General features: G+C 47.0%; 1 protein-coding gene across 1 annotated transcript in view; it reads right to left on the bottom strand.

The window, feature by feature from the left end:
• Window positions 1–453: 453 nt before the first annotated feature.
• LOC105472941 (interferon gamma receptor 2) overlaps window positions 454–26,639 on the bottom strand; it is a 36,464-nt gene continuing 10,278 nt past the window's right edge. The window contains exons 2-7 of the mRNA XM_071095643.1: window positions 24,768–24,900; window positions 18,097–18,302; window positions 10,471–10,619; window positions 5,352–5,511; window positions 4,816–4,973; window positions 454–1,157 (exon numbers count right to left, since the gene is read on the bottom strand). Coding sequence (XP_070951744.1) covers window positions 1,023–1,157; window positions 4,816–4,973; window positions 5,352–5,511; window positions 10,471–10,619; window positions 18,097–18,302; window positions 24,768–24,900 — 941 coding nt within the window. The 3' untranslated portion in view covers window positions 454–1,022. The remainder of the gene's footprint in view (window positions 1,158–4,815; window positions 4,974–5,351; window positions 5,512–10,470; window positions 10,620–18,096; window positions 18,303–24,767; window positions 24,901–26,639) is intronic.

Here is a 26,639-nt window from a genome sequence, read left to right as displayed (position 1 = left end):
CTCTGTCTCCCACGCTGGAGTGCAGTGGCATCATTTTGGCTCATGGTAACCTCTGCCTCCCAGGCTAAGGCATCCTCCCACTTTAGCCTCCCAAGTAGCTGGGACTACAGGTACATGTCATCACAGCTGGCTAAGTTTTATATTTTTCATAGAGACCGGGGTTTCGCCATGTTGCCCAGGCTGGTCTAGAACTCCTGGCCTCCAGTGATCCACCCACCTCAGCCTCCCAAAGTGTTGGGATTACAGGCATGAGCCACTGCACTTGGCCCCAGCCTCCTTTATAACCTTTGGAGGATCAAGTAACATCCACAGGAAGTGTTTGCTGAGTTCCCGTGAGGCCTCTGTAGCTCTAGCAGGTGTTATTTAAGAAAAAACAAGTTTAGATTGAGTAATTTTAAAAAGCTGAAACTCTGCAGAAAATAAGCTACAATAAAGAAAAGACTTCACATAGACTTAAAAAAAAACATGTGCTATACAGTCTTTTATTTCTAGTTTAAAAACAAAATCTTAAATTACTAGGAGTATATTTACAGGATTAATTACATTTTAAGCCAGCACACCATGGAAGTACATGAAGGGCCACTCAGTGTCCTTCACTGGGACAGGCTGGGACAGGTTGTGTGACCTGCCCGAGGGGCTCCGGCTCATTTGCTGAAGTTGAGAAGAAGACCATGTCTTCTGACTGCTCAGCCCAAACAATGAAAAAAGTATCAGAGATGTGTCATATCCATTTTGCTAACAAGCAATTACATGACTTTTTAGTGTTTAAGAGAAGCCTTAATTTTCCTGGGATATCTCCATAGAATCATTCTAAAAACTTGTTTCATTTTGAAAATTCTTCAAGAAAAAAAAAAAAAGCTTGTCACCCCCATGAGACCCACTGTCTCTCACAAGGCAGGGACAGGCCTTTTAGAGGCAGGAAAAGGGAATACTGGTCTCTGGGAAGTCCAGACAGAACTCCAGCAGCTCCACTGGTTCGACGGTCTCTTCCAGGGGCCAGTGGGCTAGACCCATGCTTTGGTTCAAAGTGTTTGGAGAACATCTTCTTGCTCCTTTTCTGGAAAGGAAATGATGGACACAGAGTCCCAGACGTCATCCTTTGGTGAGCTGTCCTTGTCCAAGACCTCTAAGATGGGCTGGGTTGGGTCCTTTAAATACTTGGGGAGATTGGAAAACAAAATTGTAATGAGTTTACCAGTTCAATACACCAGACTTCTGAACTTTAGTTTTTTTTGTTGTGCTTTTAAAATTGTTTTGTTTGAGACGGAGTCTCACTCTGTCACCTAGGCTAGAGTGCAGTGGTGTGATGTCGGCTCACTGCAACCTCCACCTCCTGGGTTCAAGTGATTCTCCTGCCTCAGCCTCCTGAGCAGCTGGGACTACAGGCGCGCGCCACCACGCCTGGCTAATTTTTTGTATTTTTAGTAGAGACGGGGTCTCACCATGTTGGCCAGGCTGGTCTCAAACTCCTCACTGCAAATGACCCAGCCACCTTGGCCTCCCAAAGTACTGGGATTGTAAGTGTGAGCAGCTGCACCTGGCCTACTTTAGTTTTAATTGGTATAGTTGTTATTTTATTAAGGTATAAAAGTTGATTCTGTCCACCAATGACATAACTTCTTTTTTTTTTTCAACAATGAAACAATTTTTTTTTCTTTTTTTTTTTTTTGAGTCAGAGTATCTCTTTCACCCAGGCTGGAGTGCAGTGGCGCAATCTCAGCTCACTGCAACTTCTGCCTCCCAGGTTCAAGCAATCTCCTGTCTCAGCCTCCCAAGTAGCTGGGATTGCAGGCATGCACCACTACGGCCAGCTACTTTTTTTTTTTTTTTTTTTTTTTTGAGATGGAGTCTTGCTCTGTCGCCAGGCTGGAGTGCAGTGGCGTGATCTCGGCTCACTGCAACCTCCGAATCCCTGGTTCAAGCGATTCTCCTGCCTCCGCCTCCCGAGTAGCTGGGACTACAGGTGCACGCCTGGGTAAGTTTTGTATTTTTAGTAGAGACAGGGTTTCACCATGTTGGCCCGGTGACCTCGTGATCCACGCGCGTCGGCCTCCCAAAGTGCTGGGATTACAGGCATGAGCCACTGCGCCCGGCCAACAACTTCTAATAGTTGAATACTCCTTACCCCTCATCTCAGTAATAACTTTAATACCCATCCCAGGGCTGACCATGTTAATATGCTGAGAGTGTAAAAGGGCAAAACTCAGGAAGAGCAAGTTTCGTTTTTTGGGTTTTTTGGTCTGATTTTCTGATTGGAAGAAAAGCAAGTTCTTCCTTGCAACCCTCAGTGCAGGCCTGTGGGTTATTAATCTTAAAACATCTCAAATGATAACCTTTCAGCGAAGGAGGGACTGGGGGCTCTTGTTCAGCTGTGATGGGGAAAAAGAGGGCAAGTTCGTAAGCATTGGTCTCAGGCACTCCTCCACCCCTCCCCTCACAACAGCGCGCAGCGCGCAGCAAGCAGAGAATCTGGGAGGGAGGGCCTTAGGCCTTAACATATAAAGGGGTGTTTCCCAGCAATTAATTTCCCTTTTGCTCCCACAGGCTTTAGGCTTAGCCACAGATTCACCAAGTTACCAAGAACCTAGTATGTAGCTCTTGGAAATGCTGAAAGATACTGAAAGACAATAAGCTTGTAGCTGACTGATGGAAAGAGGAACAAAACCAAAACATGTACCCTTGTGAGACCCCAGAATTATAAGTGAAACATGATTCACTGTTGTCATGTAACTCAGAGACCTTTGGTGGATGTTCTTCACGCTTTCCTAGGAAAGTGGACCGACAGGCCTGTGTTTTCTGTTCATTTCTCAGAGGAATGACTCATAGTAAATTCATGTACTAGGGCTCAGCTGGCCATTCTACCAGGAGAGAGAGATCATGACTGCAAGAAAGATTCTGAGACCTGTTAGGAGCTACGATTTTGTGACGGTATTAACCAGGGAGGTTCTAGTAGGGAATCTGTATATGGCCTATGTACCTAAAATACATCGTGACAGATGAAGGAACAAGTGGCTAGGGTTCTCTCTGAAAGTGCCGCTGTGTTTCTGTAGACTTGGACCTTATCTAACATCTGTTCACCCTCATGTAACTGAGTAACATTCTGTTTCCAACACCTTTACTCTGGGTTTACCCAAGAATAATGTGAAGCCTCCAGAAGCAAATGCTTTTTATTTAATTTATTTTTATTTTTTGAGATGAAGTTTTGCTCTGTCACCCAGGCTAAAGTGCTGTGGTGTGATCTTGGCTCACTGTAACTTCCACCTCCTGGTTCAAGTGATTCTCCTGCCTCAGCCTCCTGAGTAGCTGGGATTATAGGCACCCACCATCATGCCTGGCTAATTTTTGTATTTTTGGTAGAGACAGGGTTTCACCATGTTGGCCAGGCTGGTCTCCAGCTCCTGACCTCAGGTGATCCTCCTGTCTTGGCCTCCCAAAGTGCTGGGATTACAGGTGTGGTTCACTACGCCTGGCTGCAAATGCTTTTTAAATGTTCTTTTTTCAGCTCGCCTCTCATACCCAAAATGTCCTGACCATGTCCCTCAGAAGGCCCAGTGGTCTCACAGAGCCTCAGGGGGCTGGGGCTATGCAGGAAAATAAGACTTTCCACAAGACGCACACTGCTGTTCTTTCTCAAGTCCTTCCAAACACTAGCCAATACTCACTGGGCAGTGGTGCATAGGGCCTGGCACTCACAGCTCTGGGGGTTGACTCTGCCTTAGGGCCCTCCTAAGCACCCTGTGGGCCCCAAAGCTCAAGCTCCTGATCACCCTCTCCACCGCCTTCACATCCTCCAGCCAGGCCACTTCCCTGGCGCATTCTCCAGAGAGCAGAGGAGATCTGCTGCCTGAGAGGGGCCTACTGCCACCTTTTTAACCAATCCCATGCCATTAAAAAAAAATTAAATTGTGGTAAAATGCACATAACATAAAATGTACCATTATAACTCTTTTTAGGTGTACAGTTCGGTAGTGCCAAGCACATTCACATTGTGCAATCATGACCACCATCCATCTCGAGAACTCTCTACAGCTCCAGAACTGAAACTCTGGCCCCACTCAACACGAACTTCCTGCTTTCCTCCCTCCACTATTGCAACCACCATTCTACTTCTCGTCTTTATGGATTTGATGACTCTGGGGACCTCATTTAAGTGGAAGCATACGGTATCCTTTCGTGACTGTCCTACTCCACTCGGCATAATGTCCTCAAGGTCCATCCACGTGGTGGCATGTGTCACAATCCCCTTCCTTTCTAATGCTGAATGACATTCCATCGTATGGAAAGACCATCCATTGGTTTATCTATTCATCCTTCAACGACACCAGAGTGCTTCCACCTTTTGGCTGCTGTGAATCGAGTCAATATGAACATGGGGTATAAATAACCCCATACAATTTTTAACACAAATCTCTGTGTCCACGGCTTTGCCCACTGCTGCACTCTTAGGGGTTGCCGGGGCAGTGGGGCCCTGTTGTGTCACCATTAAGATGTCTGCGTGGCCAGGCGCAGTGGCTCACGCCTGTAATCCCAGCACTTTGGGAGGCTGAGGTGGGCGGATCACTTGAGGTCAGGAGTTCGAGACCAGTCTGGCCAACACAGCAAAACTCCATCTCTACCAAAAATACAAAAATTAGCAGGCCATGGTGGTGAGCACTTGTAATACCAGCTACTCAGGAGGCTGAGGCGGCAGAATCGCTTGAACCTGGGAGACGGAGGCTGCAGTGAGCAGAGATTATACCACAACAGTCCAGCCTGCAACAGAGCAAAACCCTATCTCAAAAAAAAAAAAAAAAAAAAAGAAATGTGCACACATACCTCTTCTATCTGTAACGGAATGCTTGGTGGAGTGTGAAACCAGTATTTAATCAGGCCTCTGTATTTCAGGACCAGGAAGAAACAGGCCCCTGCCAGCACCGACAGCAACGAAAATGTTCCCACGGAGATCAGGATGACTTGCTGAAGCTCGGTGGAGGCTAAAAAAAATGACACGAAAGTGAACAGAATGATCTTCCTACACACAACACAAACATCAGTTAATGTTCCATCCATGCTGCTTAAAAAGCATTCCTGGCCTAGTAGAATGGGCAGGTGCCCCTATCCCCACCCTCACCCGGTACGCTTACGTTAATAGCTGAAGTCAATCCTGTAATGAAATAAAGCCAGCGGTAGCTGTCCGGCAGCCTCCGCGACCGCAGATCCCAGCACAAGCTCATTACACCTGCAGTTCAGCACTCTCTTCTCACTGGCTCTCCCCACTCCCACCACCCATGACCTCATAGGCGGTCCCCGATTTCACTATTGGAGGAGTATTCTTTCCCAGTTCAGAAAGGACATAAGAAGGTATATTTTACCATCTGCCATCGTTTCGTAGCAAGATGTGTTGCTTAAATGCCCCAGTCTAAAGATGTTACTTTTGTTCCAAAGCAGTTGTGCCTGGACTTGTAAACAGTACACTCTGAAGGGTTTTAAGTTATCCAATGAAATGGAGTTGCTTCTGAAAGGGCCTTTGACCTGTTTTAAAAACACCACAAGCACACATGTAAATCCCTTGAATGAACACGGCCAAGCTGCCTCCATCTTTTCTGATGTTTCCTCAAATTCACTGTGAACACGACAACCAAAGGAGAAGAAGATGCCATTTTTAGCGGGCCACTGGCGGGCAGTGGACACATTGTATGTGTGAAAACTGGTGTGTTGTGTGGTCAAAGAGGCTGATAGCTTTAGAACTGTTTCTGGCTGTGTGGTCTCAGAGTGCCCATTGTAATAACTAGACTTCAGTAAATCCCAATTTCTAGGATAACCTTTTTCTCCTCTAAAATTAACATTTTGAGCTGGATAGGGTGGCTCACGCCTGTAATCCCACCACTTTGGGAGGCCAAGGTGGGCGGATCACCTGAGGTCAGGAGTTGGAGACCAGCCTGGCAAACATCTCAAAACCCTGTCTCCACTAAAAGTACAAAAATTAGCTAGATGTGGTGGCGCACACCTGTAATCCCAGCTGCATGGGAGGCTGACGGAGGAGAATCACTTGGACCAGGAGGCGGAGGCTGCAGTGAGCCAAGATTGTGCCACTGCACTCCAGCCTGGGTGACAGAGCAAGACTGCATCTCAAAACAAACAAACTAATATTTTGTATTTCCTTCTTTCTTCTTCTTCTTTTTTTTTTTTTTTTGAGATGGAGTTTCACTCTGTCACCAGGCTGGATTGCAGTGGTGCAACCTCAGCTCACTGCAACCTCCGCTTCCCAGGTTCAAGCAATTCTCCTGCCTCCAACTCCTGAGTTGCTGGGATTATAGGTGCCCACCACCACGTCCAGCTCATTTTTGTATTTTTAGTAGAGACAGGGTTTCCCCATGTTGCCCAGGCTGGTCTTGAGCTCCTGACCTCAGGTGATCCACCTGCCTCGGCCTCCCAAAGTGCTGGGATTACAGGCATGAGCCACCACGCCCAGCCAACATTTTGTATCTCATAGTTAATCTAGATACCTCAAGTTAGTCAACAGAGAAAAAATTATTCTAGGAAATAACGTTCCTTTCATTCCCAACCTGCTTCTAGTTTGACCAAAATGTGCTTGATCCTCCTATAGTTTCAGCTAAAATGACCTTAGAGATTTATGACATCAGGAGACAACTGGACCCCAGACTCCAGGAGGGTTCTGTGTCTCCTCCCTGCATCCCCTTGTTGCCTCGAGCAGACCTTGCTGCCTCCCCACCTGGTCCTCCAGGCAATGGCTCCTCACTCTTGTCCTGGCAAGGCTGTCACTGTCCCACACCGAAGTGGAAAACAGCGATACCCTACTATGGCAGTACAGGGTTTCTTGCAAAGAACTGTTTTCTAATTTTGAGATACAATATAATCCACTGCAGTCACATGAAATGACGGCATAACATATGCTTGAAAACATGGGAAGACAAGGCTGCTAAACTGTTAACTGAAAAAAGGCAGATTATCCAAGTACAGAACATGTTATTATTTTTTAAAATAGAAAAATAGGCCAGGCGTGGTGGCTCATGCCTGTAATTCCAGCACTTCGGGAGGCTGAGGTGGGACAATCACTTGAGTTTGAGCTTGGGTAACATAGTGAGACCCCCTCCCCGCGTCTCTATGGAAAAAAATAAATAAATAAGCTGGTCATGGTGGTGCATGCCTATAGTCCCAGCTGCTTGGGAGGCCAAAGTGGGAGGACAGCTTGAGCCTGGGAATTGGAGGCTACAGTGAGCTCTGATTGCACCACTGCACTCCAGCCTGGGTGAGAGAGTGGAATTGTCTCTGAAAAATTAAAGTTAAAAAATAAAAATACAAACATAATTGTATTATCTATGAATTGCAGTATTACTTGATGGTTTTACATTATCTTTTCTTCTGTTTAGTGGTGGTGACTGCCAGGGCAGAGGAAGACGCGATTTTAAGGATGAAAATTCCCTTTGGGTTTATTTCAGCATTCAATTGGAATTCCTAAAATTCAGAATCACAGACTGCAGAAGAGCTAATGTAACAGGCCTAACACTAATGGCCTTTGAAGGGCCTGATTTCAAGGTCGACCCTTGGCTGACATCTGGGAATTTGTGTGTGTGTGTGTGTGTGTGTGTGTGTGTGTTTGAGACGGAGTCTTGCTCCATTGCCCAGGCTGGAGTGCAGTGGTGCGATCTCAACTCGCTGCAACCTCCACCTCCCAGGTTCAAGCGATTCTCCTGCTTCAGCCTCCCAAGTAACTGGGATCACAGGGGCCCGCCACAACGCCTGGCTAATTTTTGTATTTTTAGTAGAGATGGGTTTTCACCATGCTGGCCAGGCCTGTCTCGAACCCCTGACCCCAAGTGATCCGCCTGCCTCGGCCTCCCACAGTGCTGGGGTTTCAGGCGTGAGCCACGGCGCCCAGCCTGGGAATTTGGATTTCAGGTTTATGCCTCCCATTCCCAAACTGGTAAGGTGGCTTTACTGTCCCTACACTGTTTGCAGTGTGTGTTCTTTATGAGGAGCATCTGCTTTCCTTCTGGGAGTTGGAATTTTGGCATACGCTAGACAGAAGGTGCGTATGTGGCTAGCGCCAGTAAAAACCCTGGGCGCTGGGTCTCTCACAAGCCTCCCTGGCAGACAGCAGTTCACGCGTGCAGTCACAGCTTGCTGGTGGAGGAATGAAGTGTGTCCTGCGTGACTCCGCTCGGGGAGGGCTCCCAGAAGCCCACCCCTGGACACCCGTGGACTTTCCTTCATGTGCCTCTTCCCTTTGCCGATTTTGCTTTGCATCCTTTTGCTGTAAAAAATCAGAGTGTGGGCCAGGCACAGATGGGGAGGCTGAGACAGAAGAATCTCTTGAACCCATGAGCCGAGACTGTGGCACTGCACTCCACCCTGGGCGACACAGTGAAACTCTGTCTCAGAACAAAACAAAACAAAAGAAATGAGAGCGTGGCTGTGCTGGGCCCTGGGAGTCCTTTGAGCGATCTAGGGTGGGAGGTAGCACAGCAACACAGTGCCCTCAAGTGAAGAAACCAACCAAAGCGTGGAGAAAAACGTGGCCAGAGCGCCCACCCCATCTCCTGCATTTCCGGCACCATATCCGGTTGGTGAGGACAGCTTGGAAGAGGCAGAGTCTCTCTCTTCTGGATTCTGCCAGGCTCCTTCTATTCTAATTGACCCAGATCTTGAGCTCTGATTTGGAGAAATGATTTTTCCCTATTTCCTAGATGCTAAATCTGTTTTTCAGTGAGTCTCAACCTTGCCAGTTTCATACTCCCCATAATGAAATGAAGAGGAGGCTGGGAACAGGGGCTCATGCCTGTAACCTCAGCACTTTCGGAGACTGAGGTGGGCAGATTGTTTGAGACCACGAGTTCGAGATCAGCTTGAGCAACATGGCAAAACCCCATCTCTACAAAAAAAATTTTAAAATGTTAGCCGGGTGTGGTTGGCACAGGCCTGTAATTCCAGCTACTCGGGAAGCTGAAGTGGGTGGATTGCTTGAGCCTGGGAGGTAGAGGTTGCAGTGAGCCAAGATTGTACCACAGTACTCCAGCCTGGGCGACAGTGAGACTGTCTCAAAAAAAGAACAATAGGCCGGGCGCGGTGGCTCACGCCTGTAATCCCAACACTTTGGGAGGCCGAGGTGGGCGGATCACGAGGTCAGGAGATCGAGACCATCCTGGCTAACACGGTGAAACCCCGTCTCTACTAAAAATACAAAAAATTAGCCGGGCATGGTGGCGGGCGCCTGTAGTCCCAGCTATTCAGGCGGCTGAGGCAGGAGAATGGCGTGAACCTGGGAGGCAGAGCTTGCAGTGAGCCGAGATCGTGCCACTGCAGTCCAGCCTGGGCGACAGAGTGAGACTGTCTCAAAAAAAAAAAGAAAAAGAAAAAAAGAACAATAATTAAAAAAAAAAAAAGAGAGAAGCGCAGATACAAAGTGTGTGGCAGAAAAACATGGTGGTCAAGAGCACGGCTCTGAAGCTAGGCATCTCTGCTCTGCTCTGCCAGTGGTTTGCTACTGACCTGAGGCAAGTCACTTAACGACTTGGATTCCCTCTCTGCAAACGGATTAGTATAAAGATGAAATGGGCTAGGCACGGTGGCTCATGCCTGTAATCCCAGCACTTTAGGTGGCCAAGGTGGGCAGATCACCTGAGGTCAGGAGTTCGAGACCAGCCTGACCAATATGGTGAAACCCCATCTCTACTAAAAATACAAAAACTAGCTGGGCATCAAGAATGAAACTCCAGCTAAAAAAAAAAAAAAAAAGATGAAATGAGATGAAGTATCTAAAATTCTAAAATGCTGGCCCAGAGCCAAACACAAAGGAAGCTCTCAATAAATGTAAGCTCTTATTATCAAAAACCATAATAATGTTGAATTTAGGAAATTCTGAAGTTCACATAGATAGCAGAACCTCATTAAACATAGCTGGGATAATTTAGGCACTGGACATGCTTCAAGACCATCATGTTTTTTCCTGTGCTCCCCGAGGCTAACCAGGCCCCTCTGATATCATGCACCTCTGTTAACGTGATCATACCTGCTGCTCTCTGGAAGGCTCTTTCTCCCTTTGTTTCCCCCCGATTCCACATGTGCCCTTTTCACAAACTGTTCAAACATTTATACAGTTAAGCCTTGCAGGCTGTAGTTGTGGATTCCTCATGGAGAACCAGGCCCACTAAAACCTCCTCCAAACTGCAGAGCGTGGCAAAGGTATTGTGAGCAGGGCACTGGCTAAGTCTGGACCCCACACAAGGAAACAGAGTGACATCAAAGGATGGCCAGCCTTTCAGATCGGCCTGGCGGAGGGAGGTCTCAGCACACCGAGTGGAAAAACAGGTCTTGAAGAGGACAATGAAAACAGGCTCAGGGCTCAGTCTCTATGAGGACGCGAGGACATGGGGACACCCTGTTTTTGTCCATGTTAAAGGTTTCTTTCTATTGCTAAGCCAGAAACTGCAAAGAAAAGAAAACCCAAACAAAAAAGGAACATGCTCTTGCCTGCTGGAGTCCTCCTTTTTCCCAGTAATGGACATAATAGCAAAAAAAGGCTGTGGAGGCATCAGCGATGTCAAAGGGAGAGGAGAACCTGATGATGAGGGAGCCTTCTCCTGGGGTCACCTCAATGTTTTCTGGAGGCCCGACAGTCACTGAAAAAGAATTACAAAGAGAAAATCATACACATACACGTATGTATTATAGATATAATACACTCTATATATGTATAATGCAATACATATATATAGTGGGTGTAGATATCTACACACATATATTTTTATCTATTTATTTATTTATTATTTTTTCGAGACGGAGTCCTGCTCTGTCGCCCAGGCTAGAGTGCAGTCACGTGATCTCAGCGCACCACAACCTCCACCTCCCGGGCTCAAGCAATTCTCTTGCCTCAGCCTCTCAAGTAGCTGGGATTACAGGCGTGTGCCACCATGTCCGGCTAATTTTTATATTTTTAGTAGAGACAGGGTATCTTCATGTTGGCCAGGCTGTTCTCAAACTCCTGACCTCGTGATCTGCCTGCCTCAGCCTGCCAAAGTGCTGAGATTACAGGCGTGAGCCACCGCGCCTGGCCTATTTATTTTATTTTATTTATTTATTTATTTATTTATTTATTTATTTATTTATTTATTTTTGAGATGGAATGTTGCTCATGTCGCCCAGGCTGGAGTGCAGTGGTGCAATCTCGGCTCACTGCAACCTCTGCCTTCCGGGTTCAAGCGATTCTCCTGCCTCAGCCTCTTGTGTAGTTGCAATTACAGGCACACGCCACTACACCCAGATAATTTTTATATTTTTAGTAGAGACGGGGTTTCATCAAGTTGGCCAGGCTGGTTTCAAACTACTGACCTCAGGTGATCCGCCCGCCTTGGCCTCCCAAAGTGCTGGGATTACAGGCGTGAGCCACTGCGCCCAGCCATATTTCTATTTATACATGCAGTGGAGCTGACTTTGGATGCACAAGTCTACAAGAGGCGGCTCCAGGTGTGAGGCTGACTTGAAGACAGCACCTGGAGTGTGAGCCACCACACCCATGCTCCAGGTAGAAGGAGAGGCCTTGAGGCAGTCCACAGTGTGGCCCAGAGCAAGTCCCTCTGGCTACTCAGGGGGCAGCGCCGATGCCAGAAGGTGAGATTCCACCAGGCAGGTGCAAAAGCCTCCCTGAATGAAAGGCCGCCAGAGCCAGTGTCTCTTACAATAATTCCCTAGGAGTTGTTTCCAGGGCCCCCACAAAGGACACGCCTAATTGCAAGAATCACTGTGCCCAGCAGATCGCAGAGATGTGGCTTTCTACCAGGTATTTAGGATTGTCACAGCTGAGATGCAGTTTACCAATCAGGGGCCATGTGACCATAAGTAGTGCCACTTAGTAACACGGTTGACATGACACCTTTAGTGTCAGCTTTCCAGAGAAACAAAACTGGAAGGTTAACCAAAGGTCAAATTTTCCTGCGGAGGGGAAATGATTTTGTTAGCCCTTACCTACAATATACATAAAATTCCAATATAACTGAGCAAAAGTGGTGTTTATAAACTTTACGTACATTTGTCTCCTAGCTTCTTGTAATACTATGTTTATTTATTAATTAAAATAAATTTTTTTGAGACAGGGTCTTGGTCTGTTGCCCAGGCTGGAGTACAGTAGTGCAATCATGGCTCACTGCAACCTTGAACTCCCAGGCACCCGAGTGAAGTGATCCAACCACTTCAGCCTCCCAAGTACCTGAGACTATAGGCCCGTGCCACCACGCCTAATTTTTTTTTGTTTTTGTTTTTGTAAAGCTGGAGTTTTCCCATGCTGGTCTTGAACTCCTGGGCTCACGTGATCCTTCTGCCTCGACCTCCAAAAGTACTGGGATTCCAGGTGTGAGCCACCACACCCATACTACATTTAAACACGGTAAGTGAGAAGTGTTGCCATGGTAAGTCTGTTTGTTCAGGCTTTTCACATAATTCACCTCATAGTCACCTCAGGTTAGGACGGTGACTCACGATGTGCTATCAGTGAGGGCTATGAAGCATTTATTAAGTAAGCATGCACATTGTATAATTCACCAGAGGAACTCAGATCAAAGTACAGGTTGGGTCCTCGAAATTCTAAGAGACCAATGTCTCCACATTTTACACAAGGAGACAATGCTGTCACTGTGAGTTCACAACAGCGGGGCTGGATTCTCTCCCCTGGGCACTCCAGGTTGGTGAGGGTTAGGTGTATGATCTGGCCAAGCTTCTCTCTGTGCAAAAGAACTACGGAGTTTGTAGCTGTGCCCTCTTATTTGTTCTGGTGGAGGTGCTAAGTCCAGACAACTCCCAGTGGCAGAAGCAGGGTCAGGCCTGGCCCACCAACAGCCACAGTGATGTTCGTGGATTGACTGCTAGTGACAAAATGCTCTTCCATTCAGCCTGCTCAGGGACGCTGGCACACGTTCTCCAGCTTCCCTTGGCCCAGCTAAGTGAGCAGAGCATGCAGAAGCACGTTGCAGAAGCGCCTGCAGGGCCTGGCTGTAGGACACGTTCTTTGGGCATCTCCATTAGCACGTGGGAGTGTGGACACCAGCCACAGCTGGCCACTGTACGGCTGAAAGCACAGGGCTCAGACCTGCCCTTCTGAAGAAAGTCCCGACCTGGAATCTGATATGAACCTGGTAAACCTTGTCTCTAGAGGGGAGAACAATCTGACTCCTCTCACAGCACTGGAGGAAGGCTGGCTCCAGGAACACCGGACGACAATGCGTGGAGCCTCCAGGCAAATGGCCTTTCCACGAAGCCTCTTACAGATCAGTGTCACCACCAAATAAGGGTATCCTGGGCAGGGCGTGGTGGCTCACACCTGTAATCCCAGCACTTTGGGAGGCCAAGGTGGGCGGGTCACTTGAGGTCAGGAGTTTGAGACCAGCCTGGTCAACATGCGGAAATGCCATTTCTACTAAAAATACAAAAGTTAGGCTGTGTGCAGTGGCTCACGCCTGTAATCCCAGCACTTTGGGAGGCCGAGGTGGGCGGATCATGAGGTCAGGAGATCGAGACCATCCTGGCTAACACAGTGAAACCCCATCTCTACTAAAAATACAAAAAATTAGCCAGGAGCAGTGGCGGGCACCTGTAGTCCCAGCTACTCGGAAGGTTGAGGCAGGAGAATGGCATGAACCCGGAAGGCGGAGTTTGCAGTGAGCCAAAATCGCGCCGCTGCACTGCAGCCTGGGCCACAGAGCGAGACTCTGTCTCAAAAAAAAAAAAAAAAAAAAAAAAAAAAATTAGCTGGGCATGGTGGTGGGTGCCTATAATCCCAGCTATTCAGGAGGCTGAGGCAGGAGAATCACTCGAACCTGGGAGGCAGAGGTTGCAGTGAGCCAAGATCGTGCCACTGCACTCCAGCCTGGGTGACAAGAGTGAAACTCTGTCTCACAAAAACAAAAACAAAATTAACTGGGGTGTGGTGGCACACGCATGTAATCCCAGCTACTGGGGAGGCTGAGGCACAAGAATCACTTAAACCTGGAGGCGGAGGTTGCAGTGAGCTGAGATTGCTCCACTGCACTCCAGCCTGGGCGACAGAATGAGACTGCCTCAAAAAAACAAAAAACAAAACAAAAAAACAAATAAGGTTATCCCCATTTCTCGGATGAGGAAACAGAAGCCAGGAGGTGACACTATTTGCCCAGAGTAACAGCCAGTAAATGGCAGAGTTGGGATAAGAACCCAGGCGGGGGTGATATCAACGCCCGCCCCCTCCAACCACCATCTCACTCCTCCACTTGGTAAACCTCCTTCATGTCCATTACTGATTCTAACGCCACCAGCAGAGGTGAAAGTGGCAGGTATGAGGTGAGACCACCACTGTGTCAAGCTTTTGAAGCACGCGGGCAAAGAACAGCAACCCAGCCAGTAACTAACAGAAACATGGGTGCTTGACTCCAGCTGAGAGCGGCAGCTGGCTGGTACCAGACCCAATGTCACTATACACCCTGCTTCTGTTACCTTCTCTTGATCCCTGGGCAGTGGTGGTAACTATCATTCCTCTTTTTTTTTTTTTTTTAAATGATGGAGCCTTGCTCTATCACCCAGGCTGGAGTGCAATGGTGTAATCTTGGCTCACTGCAACCTCCACTTCCCAGATTCAAGAGATTCTCCCGCCTCAGCCTCCAGGCTTAAGTGATTCTCATGCCTCAGCCTCCCCAGTAGCTGGGATTACAGGCATGCGCCACCATACCCAACTAACTTTTGCATTTTTAGTAGACATGGGGGTTTCACCATGTTGGCCAGGCTGGTCTTGAACTCCTAACCTCAGATGATCTGCCTGCCTCAGCCTCCCAAAGTGCTGGGACTGCAGGGGTGAGCCACTGTGCCCGGCCATCATTACTTCATACTCCTAATTCCCACTTATTTGACACTTTATAGCTCAAATGGGGGGTGGTTCTGTACCCAAGGACAAATGGCTTGTCCACAGCAGACGAGGAACCAGCAGGACTGCCTGGTCTTCTCTGTTTCTATCCCTCACAGCACCTAGCACAAACCACTGATTTTTTTAAAAAAAAACTTAAAAAAAAAATAGAGATGGGGTCTTGCTATGTTCCCTAGGCTCATCTTGAACTCCTGAGCTCAAGCAATCCTCCCATCTCAGCCTCCCAATGGGCTAAGATCACAGGCATGAGCCTCTCTAAAAAAACTTTTTATTGGCCGGGCATGGTGGCTCACACCTGTAATCCCAGCACTTTGGGAGGCCGAGGCAGGTGGATCACCAGGTCAGGAGATCAAGACCATCCTGGCTAACATGGTGAAACCCCGTCTCTACTAAAAATACAAAAAATTAGCCGGGCATGGTGGCGGGCACCTGTAGTCCCAGATACTCGGGAGGCTGAGGCAGGAGAATGGTGTGAACTCGGGAGGTAGAGCTTGTAGTGAGCCGAGATTGTGCCACTGCACTCCAGCCTGGGCAACAGAGCGGGACTCTGTCTCAAAACAACAACAACAACAACAACAACAACAACAACAACAACCAAAAAATTAGCCAGGATTAGCCAGGCATGGTGGCACGACCTGTAGTCCCAGCTACTTGGGAGGCTGAGGCAGGAGAATCACTTGAACCCGGGAGGTGGAGCTTGCAGTGAGCCGAGATCGTGCCACTGCACTCCAGCCTGGGTGACAGAGCGAGATTCCATCTCAAAACAAAAACAAAAACACAAAAAAACCCAACAACAACAAAAAACTTTTTATTACAGAAAATTTCAAACACATAGAAAGTAGATTGGCCGGGCATGGTGGCTCACGCCTGTAATCCCAGCACTTTGGGAGGCTAAGGCAGGCAGATCATGAGGTCAGAAGATCGAGACCATCCTGGCTAACATGGTGAAAACCTGTCTCTACTAAAAATACAAAAAATTAGCCAGGCATGGTGGCGGGTGCCTGTAGTCCCAGCTACTCGGGAGGCTGAGGCAGGAGAATGGCGTGAACCCGGAAGGCAGAGCTTGCAGTGAGTGGAGATCACGCCACTGTACTCCAGCCTGGGCGACAGAGCAAGACTCCGTCTCAAAAAAAGTAAATAAATAAAATGTAGAGAGAAGATCATAACGAACACTCGTGTACTCATTACCCAACTGAATGAACTGTCAACTTATGACCAATTTTTATTTCTTCTATGCCTAGAAACTTCGTCCTTGCCCCTCCTGCTCTTTGGATTATTTTGATTTCTTTCTTTCTTTTTTTTTCTTTTTGAGATGGAGTTTCGCTCTTGTTGCCCAGACTGGAGTGCAATGGTGCGATCTCAGCTCACCGCAACCTCTGCCCCCAGGTTCAAGCGATTCTCCTGCTTCAGCCTCCCAAGTAGCTGGGATTTAGGTGCCTGCCACCACACCCAGCTAATTTTTTGTATTTTTAGTAGAGATGGGATTTTACTATGTTGGCCAGGCTGGTCTCCCACTCCAAACCTTAGGTGATCCACCTGCCTCGGTCTCCCAAAGTGCTGGGATTACAGGTGTGAGCCACTGCGCTCAGCCTATTTTGATTTCTTTGAACAAATCTCAGCAATCACATCATTTCATCTGCAAATACTTTAATATGTACCTCTGAAATACAGGAACACTTTTTAAAATTTTTAACTTTGTTTTTTTGAGACTGAGTCTTGCTCTGTTGCTCAGGTTGGAGTGCAGTGATGTGATCTGGGCTCACTGCAACCTCTGCCTCCCGGGTTCAAGTGATTCTCCTGCCTTGGCCTCTCAAGTAGGTGGGATTATAGGCATGCACCACCAAGCCCAGCTAATTTTTGTGTTTTTAGTAGAGACAGGGTTTCACCATGTTGGCCAGGCTGGTCTCGAACTCCTGACCTCAAGTGATCTGCCTGCCTCGGCCTCCCAAAGTGCCAAGATTATAGACGTGAGCCACCGCACCCAGCAGGAACCCTTTTTATTCCCCCAATTTTTTATTTTGGTTAAAATACACATAACATAAACTTTAACATCTTAACCAGAATACCTCCCCCTTTAAAAATCATAACCAAAACACCATTACAACACTGAAAATAAGTCAACGATAATTCTTCATTATATATCAAATATCTAGACGGTGATCATATTTTCTCAATTGTCTTATATATTAGTTTGTCTAAATCACGATCCAAGTAAGTTTCATGCCCTGTGTGTGCATAAGCCAGACACGGAAGAAGCATCTGGCATGGCTGACCACGTGACAAATGAATTACTGGAGCAACAAATGTAGGAACTGGAATCTGAGGGTTCTTCAGTCTCCTTCCAATATCTGCGGACACATTTGTTCACTCAAGTCATTCGACAAATATTTACTGAATACCTACTACATGCCAGGCACCATTCAAAGTGCCTATTCTGTAACATAAAAGAAGTTGCACCAGAATAAGTGAGGGTGATCAGATACATATGCTAGCATCCCTTCTAGCATGAGGTTGGCAAACTTTTTCAGCAAAGAGCCGCAGTAAATTCAGACTTTGCAGGCTCAACAGTTGCTATTGCAACTACTCTACCATTGTAGTGTGAAAGCAGCCATAGACACAATAAAAAATGGATGTAACTGTGTGTGCCAATAAAACTTTTTTTTTTTTTTTTTTTGAGACGGAGTCTCGCTCTGTCACCCAAGCTGGAGTGCAGTGGCCGGATCGCAGCTCACTGCAAGCTCCGCCGCCCGAGTTTACGCCATTCTCCTGCCTCAGCCTCCCGAGTAGCTGGGACTACAGGCGCCCGCCACCTCGCCCGGCTAGTTTTTTTTTTTTGTATTTTTTAGTAGAGTCGGGGTTTCACCGTGTTAGCCAGGATGGTCTTGATCTCCTGACCTCGTGATCCGCCCATCTCGGCCTCCCAAAGTGCTGGGATTACAGGCTTGAGCCACCGCACCCGGCCCAATAAAACTTTATTTACAAAAACAAGTGGTGGGCCAGATTTGGCCTGCAGGCTGTAGCTGGCCAACCCCTGGTTTAGCAAATCATACTCTCCTAGCATCGGACTCCAACATCAGAGTGTGGGTTTGACCATGCTATCCCTTTGTCTGCTGGTCATTTAGGATGAGAGGCAGAACAGAGGTGTGTGGAGTCAATACTGCAAGTGAAAAAAACCTGGAAAGTATAAAGGAAGTTCCATACCCACGTTCTCTTACCATTCCGATAGTGTTGAAACCAAGGCATTGTCACCCAGGCAGAATGCAGTGCTCCCAGCTCAGCTCGAAGACGCAGAGTGACATTGAAATCCATTGGGAAGCCTGCTGAGGGGCTGGCGGCAGTGAAGTCACACTCTGTTGCTGTGATCTGTGTACAATTCACCCCTATGGACATGATGTCGGTCATGAACCATTCACTATCGGTGCTGGGAAGGAAAAAAGGATTTCAATTCACAGAATTCCCTCTGCTTTATGTGTAACAGTTTCCCCAGAGCTTTTGTTCAAAACACAGGTTTATTGAGATACAATTTATATATACTCCACAGTTCCCCCCCACCCCTTTTTTTTTTTTTTTTTGAAATGGAGTTTTGCTGTGTCACCCAGGCTGGAGTGCAGTGGTGCGATCTCAGCTCACAGCAACCTCCACCTCCTGGGTTCAAGTGATTCTCGTGCCTCAGTCTCCCGAGTAGCAGGAACTACAGGTGCAAGCCCCACACCCAGCTAATTTTTGTATTTTTTAGTAGAGATGGGGTGTCACCATATCGGCCAGGCTGGTCTCCAACTCCTGACCTCAAGTGATCCACCTGCCTTGGCCTCCCAAAGTGCTGGAATTACAGGCATGTACCATCATGCCTGGCTAATTTTTATAGTTTTAGTAGAGACGGGGTTTTACTATGTTGGCCAGGCTGGTCTCAAACTCCTGGCCTCATGTGATCCACCCGCCTTGGCCTCCCAAAGTGCGAGATTATAAACATGAGCCACTGTGCCCAGTCGCTACTTTTATTTTTAATTTTTTTGTAGAGCTGGGGTCTCTCCATGTTGCCCAGGCTGGTCTTGAGCTCCTAGACTCAAGTAATCCTCCCTCCTTGGCCTCCCAAAGTTCTGGGATTACAGGCGTGATCCACGGTGCCCAGCTGTGGTTTTTAATTGGGTTATTTGTCTTTTAATTGTTGAATTGTAAGAGTTCGTTATCTATTCTGGATACAATTCCCTTGTCAGATATATGATTTGCAAGTATTTTCTCCCATTCCATCCCATAACTGATTTTAATTCTTCAAACTCAGTCTCTGTAGCCTATGTTTTGGGCATGGACCTGCATTAATACAAACTCCAGTCCTGCTTCCTGCTGGTGTGGAGTTTCTTTCCACCCCATAGCTGCCCATTTAAAGAGGATTTGTCTCACCCATATGAAAATCTTGCCAAATACATGGCCACACATCCTTGTGAATGACAGTGCCTTTCCCAGAGTTCCAATGCCACAGCCCCACACGGGACTCTAGTCCCCAGCTCTGACCTCTTTACCTTAGGTGACAGTCTTCAGAAAGGCCAAGGAGGTGGCTGCTGGGAGCCTGAGTAGGGGCTGTGGATAGTGTCCCTTCTAGGACAGCAACTATGGCCCAGAAAGCAAGGTCATGGGAGACAGGAGACGAGACTGGAGACCACTCCGTATCCCCACGGCCACCAGCTTTCACGTATCACACATGCTTCTAACTGTACCTCCAACCCTCTCCGAAATGCATCTTCCGTTTAAGTGGCAAGGGACAAGATGAAAGCCACTTCAAGATGCATGGCCAGGGCTTCCATGAAGACACTCGCAATAGATACCTACTACCCAGCTCCAGGGTGACAGACCCTAATGGGGAGAGGGATCGCAAACCATGAGCCTCACCTCCCAGGCGGGGGGTGAGGGGCGTGCCCTGGAAGAGGTGAGTGATTTCTTTTTGAAGGTAGACAGACACTTAAAGACCCTCTAACCACCCCACTCCTCCTCCTCCAAGAGCAACATGCACGGCTCTTCCTCCAATGCGGTGCGGGGCCTGCTCCTCCACACCCCTGCCACTGCCGAGGCTCAGCCTGTCTCTGGGACTCAAGAGCTATGTCCAGCCTTTGTGAGGTCACTCACAAAAATGTTAAATAAGTCCATCCCCTTTGGCCCAGCAACCTCTCTTCTAGAAATGTAAGAAAATAACCAGATATGATTCATGTTCGAGGACATGACTTAGGACAGGCACCAACTGCCAACTGTCTACACCCATGAGTGGGGAAAAGTTAAATACAGCACATGTGATATGTCACATAATGAAACATACAATGTCCACACAGTAATAATTACATGAAAAAATGCTCACATTGAACTATGGCAAATTAAAATAAAAAAAGGAAAGAGACCCCAAAAGTGTGACCCCAGTTTGGTTTACACACACGCGCACACACACACATTTTCAAACAAGAGAATGAATTTAGAAAAAAAGTCTAAAATGAGAATCGTGGCTGGGTGCAGTGGCTCACACCTCTAATCCCAGCACTTTGGGAGGCCGAGGTGGGCAGATCACTTCAGGTCAGGAGTTCAAAAACAGCCTGGCTAACATAGTGAAACCACATCTCTACTAAACATACAAAAAAAATTAGCCAGGCATGGTGACGGACGCCTGTAATCCCAGCTACTCGGGAGGCTGAGGCAGGAGAATCACTTAAACCCAGGGGGCGGAGGTTTCAGTGAGCTGAGATTGCGCCACTGCACTCCAGCTTGGGCAATAGAGTAAGACTCTGTCTTAAATAAATAAATAAATAAATAAATAAGATAAAATAAAAAGTAAAAATGAGAATAGTGATTATTCTTAGAGTGTAGAACAACAGGTTACTTTAATTTTATTTTTTTCTACTTTTCTAGATTGTCCAGATTTTCTATAAAGCACACGGATTGCTACTAAAATCAGAAGAAAATGAAAAACAAATGTTTGAGAAGACAGGGCTGGGCAGGTCTGAGAGAGAGGCTGGCAGTAGACCAGGAGGCATGACCTGGGAAGGGCCTTGCTGCCCGACCGTCTGCATTTTCAAGGAAAACTAAAACCAGGATTGTTTTTTTTTTTTTTCCTGTTATGTATTTTTTTTTTTTCTAAGTGAAAAAATCCAGATTTCATAACACTGTCAACTAATTGAAGACAAAAAAATTAAACACTGGGAGCCAAATAGCCTGCAGCCACTGTCTGCTACCCATGATTTAGACTTGAGATTCTCCCACAAAGTGCTCCATGTAATTTCGGTCTTGCTACTCCGACTGTCAAAACACAAAGGCATCTTCATTTCTAATCATAGCAATGCTTTATTGTAGAGAAACAGGGTGGAAGTTTAAGTCTCACAAGCCTCAAAACTAATAAAAAGTCCCAAACACATGTTTGTATCTAAAACAAAGTATCTGAAAACAAATGCAAAGGTCCTCTTCCATTATCAAATCTACAAACTGAAAAAGAAAAAGAAATCATCCTCAATTTCACCTTCTTCTAACAGGAACATTCACATGTATCCTAACCTATGTTTCTTTTACTAAACCAACCTCTACCCAGGCGCAGTGGCTCATGCCTGTAATCCCAGCACTTTGGGAGGCTAGGCGGGCAGATCACCTGAGGTCAGGAGTTCAAGACCAGCCTGGCCAACATGGTGAAACTCTGTCTCTACTAAAAATGTAAAAATCAGCCGGGTGTGGTGGCGGGTGCCTGTAATCTCAGCTACCCGGGAGTCTGAGGCAGGAGAATCGTTTGAACCCAGGAGGTGGAGGTTGCAGTGAGCCAGAGGTGCAGTGAGCCAAAAGTTGCAGTGAGCTGAGATCACGCCACTGCACTCCAGCCTGGATGACAGAGACTCTGTCTCTAAATAAATTAATTAATTAATTAATTAAAAAAAAATAAGAAATAAAATAAAACCAAACTTTATCCCTGAGAAAATATCTACAAAATGCTTTTTGAAAAGAAGATAAAGTGAAACAGGTTAGTTTATCATATGAAACGCTATCAAAGGTTTTTGTTTTTGTTTTTTTAAATGCAGTAACGTTTTCTTCTATTTTTAGAAGCATCTCCTCTGAAAACCAGCAAACATACTTCCCTGTTCAAGGCCAAGCAATGCTAAGCCCATCAATCAGCTGTCAAGGCTAAGTCAATACATCAGCTGTGACTCTCACAAGTTTCTTGTTTAGCCCTAGGGTATCATGTTTGCTGAATGCTGACATGACATGTGACCTGTGTGCTCACATCAAGCCCCGTTCTCAGAAAGGCACTTCATTTGATGCTCTGCAGTAGCTATCTTGAAATTCTTAATGCTCTTTGAATGGGGGTCTCACATTTTCATTTTGCACTGGGTTTTGCAAATTGTGTAGCCTGTTCTGGTGGATTGCACTCCATTAATTACAGGTGACTTAATGTTGGTTATTTATAACTACTGGAAGAACAGATAAATGTGATTTAGAGATAACTCTCAAACCTCACTTTAGCACCTGTTTCTATTAAGCAAATACTGTTATAACAGACATTTAAAAACAAATAAGAAAGGCCAATGTGATGGCTCATTCCTGTAATCCCAGCACTTTGGGAGGTTGAGGTGGGTAGATCACTTGAGCCCAGGAGTTCGAGGCCAGCCTGGGCAACATGACGAAACTCCATCTCTTCAAAAAATTAAAAATTAGCTGGGTACAGTGGCGTGCGCCCATAGTCCCAGCTACTCGGCAGGCTGAAGTGGGAGGATCTCTTGAGCTCAGGAAGTTGAGGCTGCATTGAGCCATGATCATGCCACTGCACTCCAGCCTGGGGGACAGAATGAGACCTCATCTCAAAAAAAAAAAAAAAAAAAAGAGAATAAGAAGTTATCTGAACTGGGTGGGGTGGTGCACGCACACTTGTAATCCCAGCCACACAGAAGGCTGAGGTATGAGAATTGCTTGAACCTGGGAGGTGAAGGTTGTAGTCAGCCAAGACCGTGCCGCTGCACTACAGCCTGGGCAACAGAGACTTTGTCTCAAAAAAAAACTGGAAACCTACTCTTCTAACAAATCAATTGCCTGTCATTTTTCCACATTACTTTTCTCTTCTTTTTTCTTTTTTTTTTTTTTTTTTGAGACAGAGTCTCGCTCTGTCGCCCAGCCTGGAGTGCAGTGGCGCGATCTCAGTTCACTGCAAGCTCCGCCTCCCGGGTTTACGCCATTCTCCTGCCTCAGCCTCCCAAGTAGCTGGGACTACAGGCACCCGCCACCACACCCAGCTAATTTTTTGTATTTTTTAGTAGAGACAGGGTTTCACCGTGTTAGTCAGGATGGTCTCGATCTCCTGACCTCATGATCCGCCCGTCTCGGCCTCCCAAAGTGTTGGGATTATAGGCGTGAGCCACTGCGCCTGACCTACTTTTCTATTCTTTCACAGGTGTAAGCCACCGTGATCAACCCCTTTCTATTCTTGACAATAAATGTACATCACTTGCAACTTTTCAGTATAAAGTAAATAAAAAAAATTTTTTTAAGTAACAAAAATAAGAAATAACAAATACAAATACATGCCAAAGTTTACGGAGTTGCAATTTCTGACAGATGACATCTAATTATCCTTTCTAGTGGCTGTCTGTGGTTTAGTGTTCAAGCGTAAGTTAGCAGGCTACAATTTGTCACTTTCCTACTGATGGATATGAATATACACTTCCATGTATCTCTTCATGATTATAGTTTTTGTCTCTCTTTTTTTTGATGGGGGTTGAATTATCTGTGTAGGATAAAACTACTATGAAGGCTGGGCATGGTGGCTCACACCTGCAATCCCAGCACTTTGGGAGGCCCAGGCGGGCAGATCACTTGAGGCCAGGAATTTGAGATAAGCCTGGCCAACATGGCAAAACCCCATCTCTACTAAAAACATACGTATTAGCCAGCCGTGGTAGCTCATGCCTGTAGTCTCAGCTACTCAGGAGGCATGAGAATCACTGGAACCCAGGAGGCGGAAGTTGCAGTGAGCTGAGATCATGCCATTGCACTCCAGTCTGGGCGATAGAGGGAAACTCTGTTTCAAAACAACAGACAGACAGACACACACACACACACACACACACACATTGGAAAACTACTATGGACATTTCCACGACTTCAAATGTCTGGTAGAATTACTCTCTGAAAGGGCTATGCTAATTGATACTGCAAACAGCATCAGGTGAACACATATGAACCAATCCCATCTCCCAGGCACGGGACATCATCATGTCTTTACATTTGGTTTACCGAATAGTACAAAATGGCTTAGCCAAAAACTTCCCCTTACTCTTCAATTAATCTACTTAACAATGTAAACAAAAAATAACATAGGATGTGGACTTTGCCCTCTTTCTACATGTATTTATATTGCAAATCAAGTGATGGCCAATTCTGCAAAAGCTTGAAGAGGCAAGAGACAGATGAAGGAGCCAGGATAATACACAAAATGGAAAACCACTTGAGAAACTGAGAATTCATTGTAATTAACAAAACAAATTTCTGATCAGGCCATATTTGGTCTATAAGGTTAAATCAATCTGATTTTTAAGCCCGAAGATGAAGACTAAAAGCTGCCTCCTGCTCTTCCATGGCGGAAGCCTACTTTTACAACCCTTCTCCCGAAACCAGCAAAAGAATAAACTTTCCACCAAAGCAAGAACCTGTGTGGTTAGACAGCAGAATCCTGACCGCCAGTGTCGTTTAAGCCTTCAGACGAGTGGGAGGTTGTGAAACCTCTGTCCTCAGAGATTTTACAAGCTCCAAGAAAGATGTGCTTCCCACGGGTTTGATGACAAACCCTGCAAAGAGGCAGGAACTAGTATGTGGCCCTAGGGTTCCCCACGACGCCCCCACAGCTCCCAGCAAGGATCCAACAGAAATACCGGCTTACTATTTAAACTGCACTCGGTAGACAACAGGCCTTGTGCTATTGCTCAGGGCCACCGGCTCCCAACTCAGGACCTGCTCTGCGTTGTACAGGCGAATCTTCGGGTGCTGAGGCGTGGGCAGCTGGGAAAGAGGGTCTTTAAGGGGACAGAGAAAAAGAAGAGGGGGGAGGAGAGGAGAGAGAGGGAAATAATTACAAAAATGTTTCAATGCACATTACCTAAGTCATTCATAAACTCAGTTTTTGTCAGAGTGCAGAAATGGCATTACCAGGTCCCCCTGGGCATGGTCCCAAGCCTCCGACTTTTGGCTACAAAGATGGCCCTACTGGTACAGGCAGCGCAAAAAGAAAAGAGGCGCCTGGGGCAACCTTTCCACCTGTGGGTCCCAGTTGTTACGAACAGGTCCTGGACCCTGGAGTCTGGCCGGACTGGGGTCCCAGTTCTACTATTAGTAAATGCATTGGGCTCGGGACAGGTCACTTCACCTGTCTCAGCTTGAGTTTCTTTTTCAGGAATAAGGGGTCAATAATGATACACCCAGAGGGCGGTGGGGAAGATTAAAGTGGTGGTCATGTGACACGCATTAGCTTCAGATTTAGTACCAACGGAGTGTCTGGCAAATGTGCACAAATACGTGCACACATGCACGCACTACACACGCACAAACACCCTAAATCAGGTACGCAAAGCCCAAGCTGCAGGGGAGGGCAAGGAACGCCGATTTCTGGCCACCATCAGAGTTGCTGTGTTTCTCAAGGACCCCCAGCATCACAATCATTGGGGTGCTGCGCTGGTTAAAATGCAGGTCCCCAGGCCCCACCCCAGGCCAGGAAATCTGCATTTTAAACAAGCTTTCCAGCTACTTCTCATGCACATGAAAGTTAGAGGACAATATGGCAGAGCATGGTGGCTCACACCTGTAATCCCAGCACTGTGGGAGGCCGAGGAAGGCAGATCACTTGAGGTCAGGAGTTCGAGACCAGTGTGGTTAACATGGCAAAACCCTGTCTCTACTAAAAATATAAAAGTTAGCCAGGTGCGGTGGTGAGTGCCTGTACTCCCAGCTACTCAGGAGGCTGAGGCAGGAGAATCGTTTGAACCCAGGAGGCAGAGGTTGCAGGGAGCCGCGATCACGCCACTGCACTCCAGGCTGGGCGACACAGCGAGACTCCGTCTCAAAAAAAAAAAAAAAAAAGGTTAGGGGACAATAAACAGAGAAAGAATATACTCCCCTGGAAACACCACCAATTTCAGAATCCCCCTCTTTGGGGTGACCTAGAAGAAACAAGCTCAACCTCTCCCTTCCCCAGGCAGGTACTTCACAGGGAGCCTTTTGTCTTAGAAAGAAAACATGATCAGGATAAGACTTTTGACCAAAAAGATTAATAAGAAACGCCCAGAAGGTGGACGAAAGGTTTGAAAAACATGCTGTTTCAAAATCCAAAGGAGGAAATTCAAGCCACGCATTTTCGGTAAATGCACCCAACCTCAAAGAGACCAGCTGACAGCCTGGCCACTGGCTCTTCTTCTGAAAGATGAATTGCCAAGTCCGCGGCCATTTGTTTAGTTATAGGATGCCCCTCCCCTCCACACCTATGAGCTCTGGGTGACCTTCATCCAACCAGCTGACAACACTCCTCGTGACACACAGCAGGCCTCACGACATCCTGGGCCGCAGACAGACAGGTAAAGCTGCCTGGTGAGAGGCAGGCCCAATGGGTGTGCTGTGGCTGCTATGACCTAGGAATCCCCAAAGCCAGCGGGGACTGGATGCTTGCTTCCAGAGAGGGGTTGTGGCAGGTCAGTGCTCCCCACAGTTACACAGACAGTCCTGCATGACAGTCACACAGACAGACCTGAATAGCACCCTAACT

The sequence above is a fragment of the Macaca nemestrina genome, chromosome 4 (assembly GCF_043159975.1).
Source record: "Macaca nemestrina isolate mMacNem1 chromosome 4, mMacNem.hap1, whole genome shotgun sequence".
In the NCBI taxonomy this organism is placed as follows: domain Eukaryota; kingdom Metazoa; phylum Chordata; class Mammalia; order Primates; family Cercopithecidae; genus Macaca; species Macaca nemestrina.
This window is presented reverse-complemented; position numbering and strand designations above follow the sequence as displayed.